At 46.4% G+C, this 23861-nt stretch overlaps 1 protein-coding gene across 1 annotated transcript in view; it reads right to left on the minus strand.

Annotated features, from left to right (window-relative positions):
• The window catches only part of Scnn1g (sodium channel epithelial 1 subunit gamma), a 36725-nt gene that overhangs the window by 4160 nt on the left and 8704 nt on the right, over positions 1–23861 (minus strand). The window contains exons 5-11 of the mRNA XM_004670204.2: positions 22593–22696; positions 19554–19717; positions 2713–2811; positions 1833–1950; positions 1224–1302; positions 1084–1141; positions 874–935 (exon numbers count right to left, since the gene is read on the minus strand). Coding sequence (XP_004670261.1) covers positions 874–935; positions 1084–1141; positions 1224–1302; positions 1833–1950; positions 2713–2811; positions 19554–19717; positions 22593–22696 — 684 coding nt within the window. The remainder of the gene's footprint in view (positions 1–873; positions 936–1083; positions 1142–1223; positions 1303–1832; positions 1951–2712; positions 2812–19553; positions 19718–22592; positions 22697–23861) is intronic.

Consider the following 23861-nt stretch of genomic DNA (forward strand, 5'->3'; position numbering starts at 1 on the left):
CCTAAGGACCCAGATTCAAGTCCCCAGAACCCACATAAGCCAGGTGTGCAAGGTGGTACGTGTGTCTGGAGTTCATTTGCAGTGGTTGAAGGCCCTGGCGTGCCTATTCTCTCTATATATCTGCTGCTTCCTCTCTTTCTCTCTGACTTTCTCTCTCAAATAAAATAATAAAAAAATTGCCAACTGGAATGGCATGGGTGCTAATGCATCAGATTGGCATGTGTGGCAAAGTGGAATGGACATGCACTCAGTTCTCCCCGTGTCTGTCAGTTTTGAACCCACACGTTCAACAACCACAGATGGAAATTTTTCAGAAAAAAAAAATTAACTGCATTTGGGTTTAACATGTAGATTTTTACTCCCTAAACAATGCATGATAATGACTACTAGCATTTGCATTGACTGAAGTACTGTGAGTAATGCAGATGCGTCTAGATGTGTGGGAGAATGCCATGGTAGGCTACATGCAAACACTGCACCGTTTTATATAAGAGATTTGGGCATCCAGGGATTTTGGTCTCCATGGAAGTCTGGGAACCAAAGCCTGGAAGGGACAAACAATGGGCGTGGCCACAGCAGTCTGTGTCACCTGAAAACCAGCCCCAGTGCTTTGAACATCATAAGGAAACGTTGTGGCATGCTTTATGTCAATTACAGATTCAATGGGCCTCAATGTAAAATGTATTTCCTATGGGGGATCATAGTCAAACAAAAGTTTGAGTAGGGCCTGGTTTGTGATAGGAGCTCAGTAAATATTTGTTGACTAAATGATTGAATGAGCGAAAAGCAGAGGGCTTGGCAATGAGGAAGCAGGCGATGGGCTGGAGCCCCGGGCAGACAGAGGCAGCGGGAACTGGGTGGAGGGAAACTTACTTGTTGAGCTTTGTGTTTATTTGCTGGCCTTGGTCCCAGGTGAGAACATTCAGCAACCATTTCTGTGGCAGAGAAAGAAAAAGTGGGGCTAGGGATGCCCGTCTACCCTCCCTCTCAGTTACCCCCTGTTCCTTGGCCTCAGCAAGACAACTCCCTCCCCCAGAGCCACCACAGGTCAGAGAACAGATGGGGACAACATGGATAACTTACCTCAGAAACCTCAGACGGCCACTGTGCCAGGCTGGTGGTCAGGGTCCACTCCTTAAAGCTTAGAGGATGAGGGCACAGAGTGAGCATGGGTGCCCGGCTCCGTATTGCCCTGCCCACCCCATCGCGGCAGGTCCCCTTACCTGCAGGTCTCCCTGCACACTGACTGGCAGCCTAGCTTTTCCTGGACAAAGGCCTGGTACAGTTGGTAGTAACAGTACACTGAGAGAGATGGAGAAGGCCATGTGAGCTTCTTGGACACAATACCCTTCCTCCTGAGGATGGGGGTATCCCTGGGCTATGCGTGGGTCCCCCACATTCTCATGCTAGTTATTTATTTCTCCACTTGCTATCAAGCACTGATTGTTTGTGAGCAAAGGCTGGTTTGTAATGTTAGCAAACAGTACCGTGGTGGTTAAGTACATGAGCTGAGGTTTGAGTCCAGCTCAGTTACTCTTTGGCTGTGTGGTCGTGGGCAGGCTGCTTAATCTTTGTGTGCATCAGTGCTCTGTCCTCTGGAGTACTGTCCATAGTATCTTCTGGAGTTGATTGTGTGATCAAGTGTTAGCATAAGCTGGGAGGTTACATTTAGTCCCTAAGTAGGAAGCATCTTTTAAGCCTAGCTCAACAACAGAAGTGGTCTGACACCTCCCTCAAGCAAAAAGCAGTGGGGACGGAGGCCCAGGAGCAACCCTGCCAGGCCAGACTGATCCTCTCCTGTGGCCCGCAAGGGTGGGAGCAGGGCCACTTACTCCAGTTGGGGTGCTGTTGGTAGTTGCAATAATTGGCTGCTGGAGGTAGAGGCTGGCTGTACTGGGCACATCCACACGTCTCCACCATCTTTGTCTGGAAGCACGAGTACAGGCAGATCTGAAAGAGGAGGTGCAAGATGCTCTTAACCTCCTTGCAAGTGGATGCCCAGGGCTCCCTGCCTCCACCTCCCTCACTCCAAAGGGTCAGACTCCCCCAGTCATGGTTGACCATATCAACATATACCTCATGCCAACTGGGCCATCGAGCTAGAAAACTGATTGAGAATTTAGGCTAAGACATGGAGACCATGTTAAACTCAAGCTGAGGGGTCATTCTCCACAGCACAAGTGCTGACGTGGGGGTAAGTGGGGAGACTAGAACAGCAACCCAGACAACAGTGGGAAACCTCACTCAGGCTGGCGACATCAGGTATGAAGCCTGGAGAAGGCCAGTGAAGACCAGTCCACCGCCCTAATCCAGCTCAACCTCCTGTGATTCCCAGAGGGGACACAACCTGCCCAAGCCACTTGTAAGTGAAGGACACAAATGGGCATTGAAGCCAAACTCGGCCCCTCAGCCAGTGTCTCCTCCAGATCGTTTCCCTCCTGTCCCTCACCAGCCAAGCCCATTTAGCAACTGGACACCTGTCCAGGCTGAACACTGTGTTCCACACAAACCTCCATGAATCAATTCAGCTCTGGCTGTACAGAGGACCTAGGAGGACTGGAACCAGCTGGTAGCGGTTGTACTTGAAGTCTTTGGATCAGCCCCAGAGATCCTCACCCTAGTTCCTGATGCCTGCCACACGTTGACCTAAATATAACTTTGTCTCTTGGATCCAGGCCACAGACCAGAGCTAAGGGCGCCCCCACGCCATACCTGAAGGGAGTAAGCAGCGTTGTAGATGTTTGTGACGGGCACATCACTACCATCCTCTGTGCACTGGCTATAGGGTTCACTCAGCCTGAAGGATTCCGTCTGTAATCACAACAGCACACAGTCATCCCCGCCCTCCCCGAAACCCTGAGGGAGGGGTCTCCTGGGAGACAAGAAATCATTTAGTTATTCACTTAACAGAAACTTGTGAAGCAAGGTGCTGGGTGCCATTGCAGACACTGTGGGGTCCACAGTGAGCAAGGCTTGCCAAGCTCCCTGTCTGGGGAGCTCCCATTCTAGAGAGGCGTCCAGCTAGACAATAAGCCATCTGGTCGAGAAATGAGCTGATTTTGCGGAGTGACGAGTGAGACTGGGCGGGGAAGCAGGAAGGATTAGGAGCACGACGCAGTCAATCCCATGGAGTGATGGGGAAGGAGTCTCTGAGAAAGGGACCTTTTGTAGAGACAAAGGCCAAAAATAAAAGCAAAATTTGCACACTTTAACAATAAAGTCCATGACTCTGTGGAGCCTGACTCATGATATCTTACAGAAATCTGAAGCCTAACCACTAATGACCTATGGTGTCTTACTTGACCAGTTTCAAGCAAAACAACCAATCTGTGAACTTACTACTTAACAAAACAGAGGTCTGGCTATCCCCTCAGACACGGGCCTGCGCGTGAACCCTACCATGATAAGACCTTGACCGCTCGGCAACCGCCTCTCTCCTCGGTGGTCCCCGCCTGCTCGGGACCTTGCCTGCTGCTCCTCTGCGGAGCATCTCAGTGCATTCGGTCTGTCCGGTTATGTTAGAAACTCTCTCACCACCCGTGTCACCAGCTTTCCCTGCACGGTTTCACATGGCACCTTTGACGTGTTGTTGGCTCGGTATCATGTGATAAGGAAGACCTGGCCTTGCGGGAAAATGGGGAAGTCTCTGGCAGGGGAAGTAGCCAAGACCTGAGGCAGGAGGGGCCAGTTTGCTTGGAACTTGGCAAAGGAGAATTATCTCTGGAAATGAAGCCAGAACGGAGTGGGGGGGATGGGCTGAGGCAAAAACCGTGTCCTTTGGTGCTAAAGAGATGGCTCATTGGTTAAAGGCACTTGCTTGCAAAGCCTCATGGCCTGGGTGTGATTCCCCAGTACCCACATCAAGCCAGATGCACTAAGTGGCACATGTATTGAAAGGCCCAAGAATTTAGAAGCCCAGAAATACTATCACACTCCAAAGGGAGCTTAAGCGGGCCCCTGCATACCTCAAACTCCAGGTTTTACTCTCTGTTGGAAGCAAGTAAAGAATCCCTCTTCTCATTATATCAGAGCCCGCTCCTAATATAAAACTAGGTAAAAAGGGCATGAGATAGCCCTCAAGGATGGGAAATGAGTAATGGAGTAAACCACTTATTTGGTTTCTGTAAATAGCCTGCACCATAAGCCTTAGTAGCCCACACCATAAGCCATAGCAGCCTGCCTCAGACCACCAAGGTCATAGGAGACTGATAACACACTCTGCTACTCCCACCCAAGGACCTGTGCAAATGCTGACCACCAAGGTCATAGGAGACTGATTGGTCCACGAGGGGCTTGAACAAATTAAATTAATTAGCTTAGAAACTATGGAGTGGCACAAACTGACTGGCTCGCACCCCGCGGGCTCCTGATATTAAAAAAATGATTGGTCTAATGCACAGGCTTTGTTAGAAACCCTATAAAAACTGTCCCGTTCCTGCATTCGGGGCTCTGCAGTCCTCTACCCCTGTGTGGTGTGTGACTGTGGGCCCCAGCGCGTTTGGAATAAAAATCCTCTTGCTGTTTGCATCAAGACCGTTTCTCGTGAGTGATTTGGGGTGTCGCCATTTCTGGGCAGAGCGTGGGGTCCTCGTTCTGGGGGTCTTACAGTATCTGGAGTTCAGTCTGCAGTGGCAGGAGGCTCTGCCATGTCCATACTCATTCTCTCTGTCTGCCTCTTTCTTTAAGTAAATAAATAAATAAAATCATGCCCTGCTAAAAAATCTGGATTTGGTTTTTAGCCATTGGCGGATCTTCGAGGAAGGGACTAAGAAGTATCAGAAAGATATGTGAGGACTGCAAACTGCTCTGCCTAAAACCACCCCCTCCTCAGAAGGGCCCAGTTCCCTACCGTTTGACCTCCAATACTGACTTTCTTAGAAAGGGCCAAGGAAAGTAGATCAATAGCCAGACCACAAAAGGAGGGACCATAGGTTCACTCAACGTTCCAAAACAGATCCAACCATGTTGTATAGCAACCAGTTCCCCCAGCTTGGCTCCAGCTTAATGTTTGCCATTGTGAAGAAATAAGCAAAAAAAAAAACAAAAACAAACAAAAAACCAACATGGAGATGGGGCAGGATAGGTATCTGAAGAGGAGCAAAAATTGAACATAAATTCATAAATTATGAGCATCTTATGGAGAGAGTCCGTGGTCTGTCTGTGTTCAAGAGCGTGTGCATGTGTATCCATGCATAAACTTTTACTTTTTTAAAAGGAGAGTAATCTCGGGTAAATTGGAAGAGAAGAGCAGATTTCTAGAGGAATGATAATGGGGCAAAACAAGGAACAAGAAGGCTTGACACAGGTAGAAAGGCCCATCGGCATGTCAAGAGGCTAGGGCTCTGTTTGTTTTGTCATTCATCTGCTGACCCATTAGTCTCCCTCAATTAACTGCAAGTGCCTCGAGGGCACTTGGCAGGGCTCACTTTGAAATGCTGAACAATGGAAGTAAACACAGGAAGCAGCTTCTGGCCTCCCTTCTTCCCCAGGGTACCTATCCTCTCACAGCAGATGGGGCACCTCAGACAGACAGACAGACAGACAGACAGACAGACATTTACTTTGCTCTGTCCTTGTTACTAACAATAAAGCTTGTTTCTAGTCAGTACAGAATCAATGGCCCTAGCTGGCTGGGTAGCAAGTTCATTTGGAGTTTCTAGTGTCTGGCTTGGGCTGGGAACTAAAGTGCAACGATGCCAAGCGGTGGCTGTCCCTGAGGGCACCTCGAGTCCACGCTGCCCTCTGGACTGTGCCAAGTAGCAGTTTCCCTGCACAGATAATCGCTGGGGCAGCAGGTTTTGCTGACTTGTTCACAGGTGCTGGGTCTGCCACAGACTCTATGTGCCTGCTGCAGGAGGCACTCGGTTGGCCACGTGTGGCCAGCAAATGTGGCAGGACTTTGTCAGCCCGGAGTACCCGGAAAGCACAGAAATACAGAATCAAAGTGATGCCTCCGTTCTCTTTATCTGGCCCTTCCTTTCTCTTTCTCTTTCAAATAAACAAATAAAATATTTTTTAAAAACAGTGCCTCAATATTCAGTGGTCTTTCTTTTGCAATGGAGTTTGTAGAACCCAGACCACTTGAGTGGTTTGGGTAACTTTCTGAAGCAACCAGGAGTAGGGCAAGTGAGAAAAATGAGCTCTCTCCCCAGTTATCTCCCATGACTTGGGGTTTTTACTTCCCCGAAGAATCCGGCGGAAGAGTTCAAGGTGCTCTCCGTCCCGCCCGCCTCTGTTTTCGAGAACTGCAGGCTTGCAGCATGTGGGGAGACTTCGGGCTCCTGTCCTGACTTCTAGAGGCACAAATACAAAAGTAAGAACGTGTGCGTAACTGTGGTGAGTATTTGTGCATGCATGTGTACATATGCAAGGGAGTGTGTCTACATGTATGCACACTCAGTGTGTGCGGGTAGAAGTGAGTGTATGTGGATATATGTGTGTAATGCAGGGCTCGTGTTGATCCACCCAGGTGGTGTGGTTGTAATATGAACTTGTTAGGCCTCAGAGTGGTTTGTGAGGTCTTGGTCACTCCCAAACCTTACAGAACTGTCTCCCACAGACTCATGGGCGAGAAGCTCGTTTGTCAGCTTTTGGGAACTGACTGGATAATGAAGGCTGACACTTCATGAGTGGATGGATCCTCTGATGGAGTCATAATGAGTGGCAAGACGGGGAGGTGGTGGGAGATTAGGAGGTGTTGCCTAGTCGGGGGAAGTAGGTCACTAAAGACATGCCTCTGAAGGCTGTACCCTGTCCTCTGCCCTTTCTTTCCGCCCCTTCTCTGTACTTTTGGGCTGTCATGAGGTGAGCAGTCTTCGACACAAGCTCCTACTGCATGATGGCCTGCCTCACCACAGGCAGAACGTGCAGGGCCGGGTGGCCAGGGATTGAACTAAAACAGATCTTTTCTCTCTGATGTAGCTTTTCTAGGGTACTTATTCACTGTGACATAAAGTTAACTAGCACACTTCCCTCTCAGAATCCAGAGGAAGAAGAGCTGACAGGTGCACAGGGAGATCTTTATCATTCCTCTTTAAAGGGAGGAAGTGTGCTCAGGGGAAGCCCAGGCAGAGCAGTGTCTCAAGGCTGGAAAGTACGCAGGGGAGGAGGCAATGACGCTACCAAGGCTTCCGTGGTGAGAGCCAGTCCCGGCCTTCTCCCACCATCTGGGGTTAAAAACATCCTGATCACTCCTTCGTGTGTGAGGTGCTCACCTAGACCAGGCTCTTCCCACACAGGGCAACTGCCAATATTATGTCTATCATTTATATCTATATCATCTATGTGTATCTATAAAATTCATTTATTTGGGAGAGAGAGGCAGATATACATATAGAGAGAGAACGGGCATGCCAGGGCCTCTAGTCACTGCAAACAAACTCCACACACACGCACTGCTCCCTTGTGCATCTGGCTTTACATGTGTAGTGGGGAATTGAACCTGGGTCCTTTGGCTTTGCAGGCAAGCACCTTAAGTGCTAAGCCATCTCTCCAGCCCCCCTCCCAACTTATTGTTTTTGCATTTCAGTGTACTGATGTCTTTTTCTTAAGTTCCCCTTCCCCTCTCTCTCTTTGCCCATTCATATATCTGTATTAGATCTTTCTTACTTATTTATTTTGTTATTTTTGGTACATGCATGTGTAGTATGTGTGGTGTGTGATGTGATGTGTTATAGTGTGTGTGCAGATGTGTGTGCCTTGTGCTCATGGTGCTGAGGCCAGAGTTAGAGAAGTCAGGTGTCTCCCTCTTTTCACTCATTTGCCTATTTCCTTCAGACAGAGTCTTACTCAAGCCAGAGCTGCCAATTATGCCTTTTTTTTTTTTTTTTTTCAGTCAGCAAGCCTCAGCCATTCTACAGTTTCTACCTCCACATAAGACTGGGGTTACAGACATTTTGTGGCCCTGTTGACATTTACATGGATGCTGGAGGATCAAATTAAGGCTCTTATGCAGCAAGTGCTCTGAACTGCTGAGCCATTTCCCCAACCCCTAAGTACCATCTTTTAAAAACAAACCCCAAGCCAGGCATGGTGGAGCATGCCTTCAGTCCCAGTACTGGAGAGACAGAGGTAGGAGGACTGCTGTGGATTCAAGGCTAAGACCCCAGAGTGAGTTCCAGTTCAGCCTAAGATAGAGTGAGAACCTACCTCAAAAATAAATAAATGAAAAAAAAAAATCCACCCCAACTCTGTTTTCTACTAACCCACCCTGACATTCTTCTACGGTGAAAGTCAGGATCTCAACTCCACTAAACAGGAATGTACTCTGCAGGCTGCACAAGTGGCCAGGCAGAGCTGAGTCTCCTGCCACAGGGATGAAGCCATGCTCCGCCTGCATCTTGTTTTAGGGCTACCACAGTAGGGTGGGCAGTAAGCAAGTTGGCTTCCCAGCTCAGTCTGAGTGGTTCTGCTTTCTTGTTTTCACTGTTGGGCGTTTCTGATTAAAACTTCCTTGAAGTAAAAGACTTGCTCTGTAGTACAAAGTCAGTTGGCCCAAACCGTGCCCTGGGCTTCTCATTGAAAACCAGGTCCTGCCCTGGCCTATGTGGAATCCTTCTTTCCCTTGGTGGGCTTCTGCAGACAAAGGCTAGTGCGCTGGGGATGGAGGAGATGGAGGGTGCCTTTCCCAAGCCTGTTCAGTAGGGACTCCGTGTTGAAGAGTCTTTTGGTTGCTTTGAGACTCCAGGCTGCCTCAGGGGCTCTTTGTATACCCCACCCTAACCATCTCCTCTGACCACATGCATATGTGGTTGGATTCTGAGCCCTCCTGAAGAGCTACCTATTGATAAACAACACTATGGTCAGTGGCCAACTTTCTAAATAGGCAGTAGTGTCAAGCAAGCTCAGGGGTCAGAAATATGATCCCATGGAAATGTAATGAGGCTGGATTCAGATTCCAACTGTGCTGCCCTGAATTGGATCATATGATCTGCCTGAGCCCAAGTTTCTTTTTTTTTTTTTGTTTGTTTGTTTTTTTGTTTTTCGAGGTAGGGTCTCACTCTGGCCCAGACTGACCTGGAATTCACTATGGAGTCTCAGGGTGGCCTTGAACTCATGGCGATCCTCCTACCTCTGCCTCCCGAGTGCTGGGACTAAAGGCATGTGCCACCACACCCGGCCCAAGTTTCTTCATGAACAAGAATTTTATAATGGGCTGGAGAGATGGCTTAGTGGCTAAGCGCTTGCCTGTGAAGCCTAAGGACCCCAGTTCGAGGCTTGACTCCCCAGGACCCACGTTAGCCAGATGCACAAGGGGGCACACGTGTCTGGAGTTCATTTGCAGTGGCTGGAGGCCCTGGTGCACCCATTCTCTCTCTCTCTCTATCTGTCTGTCACTTTCAAATAAATAAATTAATTAATTTTAAAAAACCCTAGAAATTCCTTCCTTCATGTTTCCCTTCTTCCCTCCCTCCCCTGGAATTCGTTTGCAGTGGCAAGAGGCCACATGCATATGCACATGTGTGCAAACCTCCCCGCATACAAATAAATAAATTTTAAAAACTGTAACGCTTGACATTTTCCCAAGAATGAATATTATTCCAATGGAGAGAGAGAGAGAAATTTTGGTCAAAGTACATGGCTCACGTGTAACTGGTAAGAAGGAGAGCTGGGGTTCCAATCCGGAGCTTCTCCCCTCACTTCTGTGCCTCAACTCACTACTGTGAGACCTCACTGAGCCCAATGCCAGCAAAGGGTACAGCACAATGCCTGGTGCAGAGTAAGTTCCCTACAAGGACGAGTTTTAATCATTAAAAGAAGTGCGTTTTCTAGTCACGACCTCATCCACTCTCAACAGAGCACCATGAATGACAGATGCCTTCAAATACGACCTCTAGCCCAAATCTTTCTGCTGAGACCAAAGTGATCACTGGTCATTTCCGTTTAGGTGTCCAGTGAATACCTTAAACATATATCTGAGGAAACTTGCAAAATTTTTGCCAGATCCTGCCACATCAAGAAATAAAGTTTATTTTCTACCCCTTGAATCTGGGTCAGTTATGTGACTTGACTCTTGGCCGGTGGGTCATTAAGAAGAACGATACCAGTAGATGCTTACAAGTGCTTGCACATGGGAACATGTCTTTTCTTGTCGAGTTTGGAACCTGTGTCACATGTGAACAAGTCCAAGCCAGCCATCTGGAGAGGAGAGGCCACAGGAGGAGGACTAAGAGAGCCAGGACTGGCTGAGGTCAGCTGAGTCTGGTCTGGATGAGAGAAACTGCCCAGAAGAACCTAGCCCACAGCCCTAACCTACAGACTGTGACCTAATCATTGGTGGTTGTTTGAAGCCACTTACGTTTGGATAGCTCATATGTAGCCAAAGCTAAGTGATGGGTGCCTAAACCTGAGCTCAGCATCTCCTCCACCCACCAAAGCCTGCTCATATGAGCTAATGACAGCCCGATCCCTCCCACTGTCCAAGCTAGAAACCCCAAGCCTCATTCTAGAAATTTCTCTCCTTTACTATTTCCAGTCATCAAGAGCGGTATAGAGCATCTTTTGAATTAGCTAGAGCTCTTCACTCTTTTTCACTGTGATCCAATTCACATCCTCCCTGGCCTGCATTACTGAAAGTCACACAGCTGTCCTCCTGCCCCCACACTTTCCCTTCCTTGGTTCCTCCTCCACACACCCCCTCACCTCTCTCCCATCTGAATCACAGATCTGGTTCTATCAGTGTTTCTCCTCGCTTGATGATTCACTGCAAACGCACCAGTTTAGCTTTCGAAGTGTTCCTTAATTGGTCTCAGATTACTTTCAAGTTCTACCTTCCTCTTGATTCACTTCAAACCAACAGGCATGTGTCTGAATTCAATAGTGGGAGGAACTTCATTTCAGAAAATGTAGACACTGAATGTGTAATTAAAAGTATACAATTGGGCTGGGCATGGTGATGCCTGCCTATAATCCCAGATACTTGGGAGGGTGAAGCAGGAGGATTGTGGGTTTGAGTCTGGCTTGGGCTACATTGTGAAATCCTATTTCAAAATAAAATTAAATATAATAATAATAATTATTAATAAAAAGAATGTGATGATATAGTTTAATAGTAGAGAGCCTACCTAGTATACCTGAGACTTTGCATTTAATTCTCTAGTACCGCAGTAAGTTAAATTAGACATGAAACAAACTAGACAGGTGGCCTTTTTACATCTATAACTTCAAACAATTATAAATTTAAAATCCGTTTTTAAATTATACCTCTGGGAAGATGGCTCAGTAGATAAAATGCTTTCTGTGCAAGCATGAAGTCTTGAGTTCAGATGCCCAGCACCTACTTAAAAGGCCAGATGAGGTCTGGAAAGATGGTTTAGCAGTGAAGGTGCTTGCCTGCAAAGCCCAAGAACCCAGGTTCAACGCCCAAGGACCCAGGTTCAACTCCCCAGTACCCACGTAAGCCAGATGATAAAGTGGTGCATAAGTCTGGGATTTGTTTGCAGCAGCTGGAGGTCCTGGTGTGCCCATTCTTTCTCTCCCCATCTCTCTCTCAATATATATATCAAATAGATAACTAAAAATAAAAAATTTTTTTAAAAAGGCCAGATGAGGCAGTGCTGGCCTTTAATCCCAGCAGTGGAGAAGCAGAGACAGGAGGCTCCCAGGGCTCTCTGGCTAGTTAATATAGCTGCATTGTTGAGCTCCGGGTTCACTGAGATGTCTCAAAACCATGGTGGAGAGAGATTGAGGAAGGCACCTGACGTGACCTCTGACCTCCACAAGCTCATTCATGCTCACACATGTGCATGCACATGCATACACCCACACACACACAAACACATATGTGCACAAGATATATCATTACTGCACATGTACAGACTTTTCCCTTAAGATTACCCTGTAAATAACATGGCCTAACAACTATTTGCATAACAATTATATAGTAGTAGATGTTAGGTATTATAAGTAATATAGGCATTATTTAAAAGATAGAGGAAAACATATGCAAATATGACTGAGGCATCTTGGAACCAATTTCCCTCACAATGGCATACCCAAGGAATTCGGCTTATGATGATTAACTGTACATTTATACAACAAAATGTTTTCACTGCCATTGAAATTAAATGGCTCTAGAGTTCCACTTTTATAACAGAACAAAGAAGAGAGGCCCATTCTGCAGTGAGAAAACAGGGTGGGAGGGCTTTGCACTGCATGGGACTATGGGTGGCGTGCTGACGACTCACCCTCTTCGCTCACATCAAGCCGAGAAGCGCGTGGGAGACACACCTCAGGGACTGTTTCCGAGGTGTCTCCAGAGGCTTTGAGCTGAGGGGGAAAGACTCATTCTGAATGTGCGCAGCCCCAGTTCATGGGCTGGAGAGAATGAAAATTTTTACTAAGTGAGAACGTGAGCTCGCACCAGCATTCATCTCTCCCTGCTTCCTGACTGTGGGCAGTGTGTAATCAGTGCCTCACACTCTTGATGCCACTGCCAGAGAGGCTCTGGCCAGCATGCCCCCACCCTCCATGATGGACTGAACCCTCAGAGTGTGAACCAAACCAAACTGCTCCTCCCTGAAGTCGCATTTGCCAGGGACTTTGTCACAGCAATGAGAAAAGTAGCACATACAAGTGGCTTCACCTTTTTTCTTTTGCTTTGATTCTGCCATATGTTACAAATGCTACCTGTGCATGATTAAAAAGCATATTCCCAATTATTGGTGAAAATGAATTAAGCTAATTTTTAGAATCTTTTAGAGGAAGAAATATATTCAGTCTTTATTTTACATCCTGTAGAAAAGAAATTTAACCAGCTGTGGTATTAAATGAAATACTAATGTAGCTGTAGAACTCAGAACAGTGTCTGATTTCAAATTGGGAAACCCCAACAAGAGGAAAATAAAACTGTAACTCTGCCTTATTTGCTGTTTTTCACTGGGACAAAAAATACCATAAAAGCTAAAGCTAGGGCTGGAGATATTTCTCAGTGGTTAGGGCACTTGCCTGCAAAGCTTAACAACCCCAGTTCAATTTCCCAGTACCAACATAAAGTCAGATGCACAAAGTGGCACATGTGTCTGGAGTTTGTTTGCAGAGGCTAGAGGCCCTGGCATGCCCATTCTCACTCTTTCTCTCTTACTCTCTCAAGTAAATAAATAATAAATTTTAAAAAATGTTTTTAAAAAGAAGATAAGAAAAACCTTTCCTTACCACAGGGTCTCACTATGCATCCCAGGCTGACCTGGACCTCAATACGCAGTCTAGGTTGACATCAAACTCGTGACCTTCCTGTCCCTGCCTTTGCCTCCTGAGTGCTGGGATCACAGGCCTTCACTCCCATGCCTGGACCTCACATCGTTTCTTTTCTTTTTTTTTTTTTAGCTATTTTTATTTATTTATTCGAAAGTGACAGGGACATAAAGAGGCTGATAGAGACAGAGAGAACGGGTGCGCCAGGGCCTCCAGCCACTGCAAACGAACTCCAGACGCATGCACCCCTTGTGCATCTGGCTAACGTGGGACCTGGGGAATTGAGCCTCAAATCGGGGTCCTTAGGCTTCACAGGCAAGCGCTTAACCACTAAGCCATCTCTCCAGCCCACATCTTTTCTTAACTGTGCACGGGGATAACCAGTGTTCTCTGGGCACTGCATGCAGGCGTGTAGCAGGACTTGCGGCACAAGTGTTTCACGCACATTGCCTCACTGAGTTCCCATCAGCTGTGAAGTAGCATTGTTTTTTCATCCCTTAGATACATCTATTTGTAAAAAAAAAAAAAAAAAGTTGTGATGATGCTTTAAGATAAAAATGTAGAGTGGGCTTTGCAAAGTCAATGCTCCATGACTCAGGCCACACCTCCAGGAGTGAATGGTCCACGCTTTTCACTTCCTCAACTCCCACTGAACCCATTGTACTTTGGTTTCAGTGCCGCTCCTTCCCCTGCAAACTTCTCTGACAAAGATCTCCAGCCCCGTCCCTTGCCAAACTCAGAGGAGACCTCCTCCTTTACCTTGCTTCACCAGTCAGCTGCACGGGCGCTGGGCGCACCGCACCTTGCATGAAGGTCCCTTCTGTGGTTCATCTGACACCAGCTCTTTCTGGCTTCTGCTCCTCCTTCCCTGCCTCCGTCACTCCATTTGCCTTTGGCTCAGCCTCTAAACATGCTCATGTTTAGGGTTCTGTTTCGGGACTTGTGTTTATTTCCAAGTCTAGAGTCACCTCCCAGACTTTCTTCAGAGCTCAAAGTTCACAGTATCTATCTTTCTATCTACTGGGCATCTTAATTTCATCTGTTTTTTTCCCAAAGGTATTCTCTCTAAGTACACTCGTTCTCTAATAATGCCTTAAATCTGAGCCTGACATGGGTCATCCACTCCACAGTCTAATCAGGACCTAAATATACATCTAGGCTTGGAGAGATGGTTTAGTGATTAAGACACTTGCCTGCAAAGCCTAAGGGACATAGATTCAGCTGCCCAGAACCCATGTAAGTCAGATGCATATGGTAATGCATTTGTCTATAGAGTTCATTTGCAGTGGCTGGAGGCCTTGGCATGCCCATTCATTCTCTCTCTCTCTCTTTATCAAATAAATAAATAAAATAGGCATCTAACTTCCCCCTGCTCTTTTTGCTAACGTCAGCTGTGAAGCCCCGTTACCTTCCCACTAGTATTTCTAAAACCCACTTCTTTCTGTCCATCCCTACAAACACTGCTCCCAGGAAGGACCTCATCACTCCTCTCTGGAATTACTGTAAATGTGCTGCCTACAGCATACTGATTGCACTTCAAGAAAAATGATTTATTTTGAGACAGAGTCTCATTATGTACCTGGGGTGGCCTTAAACTCCTGATCCTCTTGTCTCAGCCTCCTTGGTGCTGAGATTAAGGGCACGTGTCACTATGCCAGGCTTCCAAAGTGATTTTTAAAAGCTTCCCTACGTAGTTTATCATTCCTTACATGACACCTTTGTAACTGCTGTACTCTTTTCCTGATTAGCTTCTCCTGACGCTAGTTGTCTGATCCTGTTCTTTAAGAACTTGTCATTAGGCACAGGAAGCAGAGAACTCTGCAAGTTCAAAGCCAACCTGGGCTGTACTGTGAATTCTAGGCCAGCCAGGGTTTCTACATAATAAGACCCTTTCTCCACTATCTTTTGTTTGGATTTTTATTTGTCCATCCATCCTTCAGTCTATGCAATATTCACTAAGGATATTCTATATTCTATATTCTAAGAACTAAGGCGAGGTACGATAGGGTTCTTGCTTATGTGGACATATCCACTGTCTTACAAAGATATGTTGAGGCTGGAGAGAAGGCTTAAGCAGTTAAGCACTTGCCTGTGAAGCCTGAGGACCCTGGTTCGAGGCTTGATTCCTCAGGACCAACATTAGCCAGATGTACAAGGGGGCGCACGCATCTGGAGTTTGTTTGCAGTGGCTGGAGGCCTTGGTGCGCCCATTCTCTCTCTCTCTCTCTCTGCCTCTTTCTCTGTCTGTTGCTCTCAAATAAATAAATAAAAATACCAAAAAAAATGATATGTTGAGTTTTATCTTTGCATGTTTGTATATGTGCAAGAGTACCTCACACACAAAATGTGTGTGTGTGTGTGTGTGTGTGTGTGTGTGTGCATGGTTGTAGCTGAGGGCGGAATCCAGGACCCCATGATGCTAGGCATGCGGAGCCACTCAGTTATATCCCAGCCTAGGTATGCTGACTTTCGTCTTCCCCCTCTTAAAGGCAACATCTCCATTGGGTTCATCTTTGAACACTCAGTGCTTTGCACATGTCAAGTTATGTAGTCCCTCAATGAAATAAAAGTTGCTTAACCAATTGCCCAACTAAGTCTATCAGCTTAACACACCTATCAAAAATAATAAAATAAGCTGGGCAGCATACGCCTTTAATCCCAGCACTTGGGAGGCAGAGGTAGGAGGATTGCTGTGAGTTAGAGGCCACCCTGAGACTACATAGTGAATTCCAGGTCAGCCTGGGCCAGAGTGAGACCCTACATCGAAAAAAATAATGATAATAAACAGCTTGGTGTGGTGGTGCACACCTTTAATCCCAGCACTCGGGAGGCAGAAGTAGGAGGATCGCTGTGAGTTCAAGGCAATTCTGAGATTACATAGTAAATTCCAGGTCAGCCTGGGCTAAAGAGAGACACTACCTCAAAAAACAAACTACTACTACTACTACTAATAAAAAAAATAATAATAAACAACCAGGTAAACAAACAATGTGAAAAATGAACAAGAAGGAATTTGAATTTATTCTTTGTGACCCCCAGCTGACTTGTTAGTAATCCCTGGATTTTGTTGTTGTTGTTCTAGATGCTTATAAATCAGACCTTGTGCTCACTGGACTTGCTCTGTGGTTTTGATTCTCTAATCTCAAATTAGGTGTAGCAGAAAATTCACCATGTTTTTGTTTACCCACCATTGGTACAGAAAGCATTTGCCTAACAACATGGTGGGTGTTTCCAACCTCTGAGCAGAGAGTAAGGGCAGAATCAATTGTTCTTGAATGTTTGCAAACCCTATTAACTCTAATCCATTTGTAGACAACATGGGATGCAGAGGTAGAAGGAGAGAAAGGGAAAGAGAATAAGGGAAAGATGTATTTCAAAATATAGGTCCTTCTTCAGAGTGCAGAGAAAACCACATGGGAAATGTTGGGTCAAAATGTTGACTAAGGCGGGGGGTAGTGGCACACACCTTTAATCCCAACACTTGGGAGGCTGAAGCGGGAGGATCACCATGAGCACAAGACCAGCCTGAGACTACATAGTGAACTCCAGGTCAGCCTGGGCTAGAGTGAGACCTTACCTCGAAAAACAAACAAACAATAAGATGTTTACTATTAGCCTGGAGAGATGGCAGAGCAATTAAAGGTGCTTTCTTTCAAAGCCTTAACAACCCTGGTTTGATTCCCTAGTTTCTATGTAAAACCAGATGCACAAAGTGGTACTTATGTCTGGAGTTCATCTGCAGAGACAGGAGGCCCTGGTGCATCCATAGTCTCTCTCTCTCTCTTTCTCTCTCTCTATCTCCAACTCTCTTTCTCTCTCTCAAATCAGTAAGGCCTTAGGCATTGCCTCACCCCAAAGACTGACTGCAGCATTCATAACCCCATGGTGAATACCAGTTACCCCACTGAGGTGAGCCCTCAGTGGAACAGATGAGGAAGAGGAGATATAAGATAACATGAGGATAATGGGACCAACACATGATTTGTCCATACAGTAAGGTTCATAATTAATAAAATATAAATAAATAAATAAAACTTTAAAATATTATTTATTTACTTATGAGAGAGGCAGATAGAGAGGATGGGTACACCGGGGCCTCTAGCCACTGCAAACACACTCCAGATACATGTGCCACTTTGTGCTTCTGGCCTTACATGGGTACTGGGGAATTGAACCTGGTGGGTCCTTAGGCTTTGCAGGCAAGTGCTTTAACCACTGAGCATCTCTCCCGCCCCCCAACAATATATTTTAAAAATGTTCGATATTGCCTTCTAGGAGTTTTCTAATTTCCCAGTGAACAGAGGAATCAGTGGCCCAGCTCCTGAGTAGTGTCCTAACCATGGGACAAAGGCCACACATGACAAGCCTCCAAGAGCATTTGCATTTCCCACTTCCAGACTATCCTGATAGCTTCCTCGTCCAGGCACTAAAGCCACAAATGTCACCTGTACCACCACCATACTACTTCATCATCTCTACTATCCAAGCTTAGCATTCCCAGCATACTTTGCACTTCACCTTCCTGCATTGAACAAAAACACTCTAGATCAGTATACACTGCCATGGTCAAAAGTTGTGTGTTGGATGCATAATCCCCAAAGACATATATTTGCATGTAAGGCCTTGGGGGATAATTAAGATTAGGTAAAATGAAGACAGGGCCCTCAGAATGACATTAATGGCTTTATAAGAAGAAAAAGAGAGGGCTGGAGAGATGGCTTAGCAGTTAAGGCACTTGCCTGCAAAGCCTAAGGACCCACCAGGTTTGATTCTCTAGGGCCCATGTAAGCCAGATACACAAAGTGGTACATGTGTCTCTAGTTTGTTTGCAGTGGTTGGAGGCTTTGGCATGCCCATTCTCTCTCTTTCTCTTTCATTCTCTCTCTCCAATAAGTAAATAAATAAAATATTTAAAAAGAAGAAAAAGAGAGATCTGGGCTAGCTTGCTCACTTGATATGACGTCCTTTACATGTCACAAAGGCAACAAGAAAACCCTTATCAGTGCTAGCACCGTGATCCCGGACTTTCTTGCCTCTAGAACTGTGCATCAAACAAAAACCTGTTCTTTATAAGCTATCCAGTTTTAGGCATTTACATAGAAAATAGACTAAGACCCATGACATGATCTCATGAAGCCTGCATATCGCTCTTTCTCTTACACACACACACACACACACACACACACACACACACACACACACACACGTTTTGTTTTTGTCTTCTTACATAGAGTCTTATATGCAGCCCCGAAAGGCCTGCAGCTCCCCATTCTCCAACTTCAGCCTCCTAAACTCTGGGATTACAGGTGTGCACCACTATGCCCAGGTGCATTTCTCTTCCATAGCATCTAAGATTATGATAATTATGTACTTTCTAGTTATTGGTTTCTTATGGACCCCCCAACTTCAATGTCTACCACATTACTTCCTAACCTCTATATCAGAATTAATCAAGTTTCTAAGCCAAAACGCCTTAGTGAGCTAGCTCTTGCAATAGTGACTATAATTTGGTAAAAATAAATAAATAAGATATATAGATTCTTGGGCTCATCTTCCAGGGATTTTGGTGTGGTACATCTGAGCCTGGCAATCAACCAGGTTTGGAAACCACCACCCTGGAGGAGAAGTTTGTGAGGCTGAGGCCTGGGAAGCTCACAGTGAGACCATAAGCACAAACACAAACAAAGACCTGAGTGCATCGTCCATAAAAGAATTGTCTCCTTGTTTTCCCCACATACAGGTCGAAAGTGCTACTACAAAGGAATACAAGTAAAATTATAATGGATGCAGTTTTTCTCCTAATAAATTAGAAAAAGATAACATTTGAATAATAAGTTCTGTTGGTTGGTGCAGGCTCCTAGCGCCCTTTCAGGATAAGTTTAAAGACATGAGAGGAGAAAAGGGCTCTTGGTGAATGAGGTAAAAACTGATAGAAATGTGATGGGCTAAACAGACCTCTGAAAACCCAATGACTTTCCGTTTGCCTGTTGGCAGTTTTGACAGGACCCCTATGCCTGTGGGCGGGCACCCTAGAAAGATAAGGGTCACTGCCGCTGGCATTGCTCATGGGTTTATAGTCAGTGTCTGATGCTTTGCCGCCATCACAGGTTCCATAAATTCTGGAGCATGATTTTAAACAAGTCTTTTCCCCAAAAGGTATGCAGTGCTTGCTCCTCCACGCAGAAAACGAGACACTGAACTGTAACGTAACTCCGGGGGTGACACCTGGGGCTGTCATCAGAAAACAGAGAGCCACGGCCTTTGACAAGCACCCCTTCCCACAGTGCCACCTCCTTAGTCATCACCCCAAATGCCGGCTTGTCGCCGTCTCTGAACATGAGCCAATCAGAATATTCTCTTACCAGATGCATTCCTATGGAGGTGGACATGGCCGTCTCGATCTCTGTCCCCACGTCCTCGATGAAGGGGTATTCGTCCTGCTGGTGGATGAGCACCTTCGCCCCAGTGGAGGACACCAGGTAGGGGTTGTACTCGTTTTCATTTATGTACAAGATGACCTGCAGCCCTGGGAGGACGGAGCATGCTGATGTGGTCAAGGGTCAGGAAGACATTCCTAGCTCCATTCCAAAACCCATGCGTTTCCAGCGAGTGAGTGGTAGACAAGCCCTCGACTGGAAGTCGTGGGAGGGATGGCTGGCTCCTGACTTGCTTACTGCACGTCCACATGAGGGGTTCAAACACAGTAGCACTGTTCTTGCTAAGAATGAGTTCTTGCTAAGCATGAAGGAACTGGCTGAGATGTGCAAATCCGCATGGTTCTTTGAGATAAGACATTGTGCTGAGCATTCAAAGGGACCCGCAGCACCATGGCTGCTTACAGACAGGACCCAGGGAAGAGGCGCACCATGAGCGGTGTGTCTGACAACTGGCCCAGCCTCTCTCCTGGACCTGCTTGCACGCATCAGCCATCTATTCTGCACCTAGCTGCCAGAGGGTCATCAAGTGTGTGTGTGCTGGGGCGGGGGTCACTGCCTCACCTTCGGTGGCATCTCATCTCCATGCACATAGAGAATGCCATAGCACCAACCTGACTGCCACCACCGAGGCTACAGTGATGATATGGCCCACCTTCCTCATCTCCCACACTTGCCCTCCTCAGTCAGCTCCAAGCATGCTAGTCTTACTTCTCATTCTAGAACAGGTCAAGTTCCTCTTCCTCTCAGGGGCTTTGTAGTTGCCAGATCCTGACTGCTCCCGTGCAAATCTGGACACAGATCTTCTCATCTTTAAATAACTCTTTCAGTGCGCGCCTTCTGATCTTAGCTCACGTCAAACCCTCATCCTGAGCCCAGGCTGTCTGTCCTTCCCTTTGTTGCTTTCTTGTCCTCCTCTTTCCTCTCATCAGGATTTGTGACTGCATCACCACTATATAGGTGTTCGCTCATTTCTCTTTGCACAAAGTTCTGCCAAAGCAGAAATGACACCTGTCTCCTGCACTGCTGGCCCCCTGGTGCCTAACAATGGCTCAGCACTCAGCAGATATTCATATAATTCAGATAATGCCTGGTGAATGAATGAATAAATAAATGAGTAGAGTCTATGTGGAATCAAAGGAAAGAAATTAAGAGCTAATCTATCTTCTCTTATTTGTAAACAAGAGAACTGAAGCCCAGAGGGGACAGCTGTGTGCTGGAGGTCACATAGCACTCCCCCCCACCCCCGACACAACAGAGGCACAACTCTGCTTCTCTTCTTTCTCAGGTCCCAAATAGCTTTCTTCCACTGAAATATGCATCCTGAGTCACTGCTCCTTCCAGTCTTGGAAAGAATAGACTGAACGGTGACAAAGCCAGGCTTTCAAAAGTAGGCTTCACCTCTAACTGAGTCTTGCCTCTCCTGGTGAGAGCATATGTACGTATCCAATGGTGTTCAATTTGCGTTGGACCTTTCAATAACTCCTTAGGGGCTGGAGACATGGCTTAGCAGTTACAGAGCTTGCCTGCAAAGCCTAAGGACCCATGTTTGACTCTCCAGATGCCATGTAAGCCAGACACACAAGGTGACGCAAACACAAAGTCACACATGCGCACATGTCTGGAGCTTGATTGTAGTGGCTAGAAGCTCTGGTATGCCAATTCTCCTTCCCTTTCTCTCTCCCAATCTCCTCTCTCATAAAAAAAAAAAAAACAACAGTAATAACAACAACACAAAAAAAACATAAAAAAGAACTCCTCCTGGCTGGAGTCAGGTCTGACTGACTGTGGTGGTGTCTGCCTGCAATGTTAGTACTTAGGAGACTGAGAGAGGAGGATCACTAGTTTAAGGGTAGCTTGGCCCCATAGTGAGACCCTGTCTCCCAAAACCAAGGGTTGTGTATGTAGTTCAGTTGCAGGGTGCTTGCCTAGCATGTTGAATCCTTAGCAACACACACACACCCCGTTGTGTGGGTATTCCTTTGTGAGTAAGCCAAGGCAGTCTGCTGAGTCCCCACCTTCCCAATCACAGTAGTAGCAGCAATAATGTGAAGGTAGCATTGGAAGTAGTGATTGCATCACAGGTGGTAGAATGTCCATGGTGACAAACAGCATGTCCTCTTTCAGAGTGTACGTGTTGTTGTGTCCTGCCCCCCACCAGATCCACACGTTGAAGCGTGAGCCTCCAGGGTGATGGCATCTGGAGGAGACAGTGCCTTGATTAAGGTTAGATGAAGTCTTACAGGTGTGGCTCTAATTTGATAGGATTGACGCTCTTATAGGAAGGAAGAGGGAGAGACATCACAGCGCCCTCTTGAGGCAGAGGAGAAGACAGGTGAGGACACAGAGAAGAGCCAAGGACAGAAGTCTAGAAGCCAGCACCTTGATCTTGGACTCCCAGCTTCCAGTGTCGTGAGACGTTAATGACTGGTGTTGAAGCCACCCAGACTCTGATATTTTGTGGTGGCCTGAATGCGTACTAGGGCTTATTGTGGTGCTCTGCATAACATTTACGGGGGAAACTGCTATTGTCCTCACTATATAAATGAAGGGCAGTAACCTGCTCAAGCTCACACAGCTGGGTTTTGACTTTGGAATTTGTCATCTCAACTAAGCCAAAGGGGTGTCTACCTGCTTAATCTTCTATTCAGCCCATTTGAGTTTAACTCTGTTTAGAAGCTGCCTGCCCAGCATTAGTCATCCTAGCTACAAGCTAAACCAGAGCAGTTTCTCAGTAGAAGGAAGCCCAGCAGTGGTTCTCTCAAAGGAAAAGAAGTCACAGAAGAAACAGACACCCATGCTGATAACAGGAGCCAGCATCCATGCTCATAGATGCCCAGGAAAGGGAAAGTGTGCCTCTAGTTTGGGGCCAGATGGAGAGAAGAGAGGCCCAAGCGCCTGACTGTCACGCTGCTACCATGGTCACCATTAGGTGTCTCAGCCTCTCCTCCATGCAGGGTTTCTTACCATACTCGCTGCCCCCCATGGAGGTGCTGAGGGTGGTCGCATTCTCTTGGTTGTTGAATGTGTAGCAATTCCCATACATTGGGTGGTGAAAAAGTGTGAAGTTCCTATGGAGGAAGAAAATGTTTCAGAAAGGGCTTGGTTAGGCACCCCCCTTGCTGAAGTCTGGAAGGGCTGCATTGAAGGAGTCTGCTACCTTTTGAACAATGGATGAGAACATGACTCACTTTTCCTATTTTTCTGAGGAAATGAAAAGGCCCCTCGGCCAGGTTGGTATGCCTTGACATAAAATTAGACTATTTGTTTTCCCTACTAATCCTCTCACCACTGGATTTTTTTTTTTTTTTTTGAGATAGGGACTCATGTATACAAGGCTGGCCTCCAATCCAATTCAAGGATAACCTTGAACTTCTGATCCTCCTGCCTCTAGCTCCCTAGTGCTGGAATTACAGACATGTATCACTATGGTTTATGTGGTGGTGGGGATTGAACCTGGGATTCCGTGTGTGCCAGGCAAGCACTCTACCAACTGAGCTACATTCCCAGTTCTGATTTGGCACTCTTTATGCCTGCCTCTAAGTTCTTCTCCATGCTCAAACTTCTTTCTCAGTTCTCACTTAGAACTTTACCATTCAAATTCTCAGTCCTAAAAATGATCTTCAAGCCAGGTATGGTGGAGTACGCCTTTAATCCCAACACTCAGGAGGCAGAGGAAGGAGAATCACCATAAGTTTGAGGCCACTCTGAGACTACATAGTGAATTCCAGGTCAGCCTGGGCTAGAGTGAGACTCTATCTTGAGAGACAAACAAATGAATGAAAAAAAGATCTTCAGAGAAGGAATCCCATGTCATTTTAGAACCCAAACCTTAGCGTGACATCATTCCTGTCACTCAGTTTTTGCAAGTTTTTGCAAAGACCAATATGTCTATTAATAGACAGAAAGGGGGCTGTAAAGATGGCTTAGCAGTTAAAGTGCTTGCCTGTAAAGCCCAAGGGCCCATGTTTGACTCTCCAGATCCCACATAAGCCAGACACTTATAGGTGAGGCAAATACAATGTTGCACATGCCCACTAGTTGGCACAAGCATCTGGAGTTCGATTACAGTGGCTGAGGACCTGGTGCACTAATTCTCTCTCAATAATAATAATAATAATAGAAGAAATAGAAAGGCTTAGAATTTTAAAAGAATGACATAAATCATTGAGACCAATGAGATCTCCTCAGAATGTCCCATCTACCCCACCATCAGAGATCGGAGCAGTAACCTCA

This window comes from Jaculus jaculus, chromosome 12 (genome assembly GCF_020740685.1).
Source record: "Jaculus jaculus isolate mJacJac1 chromosome 12, mJacJac1.mat.Y.cur, whole genome shotgun sequence".
NCBI lineage: Eukaryota > Metazoa > Chordata > Mammalia > Rodentia > Dipodidae > Jaculus > Jaculus jaculus.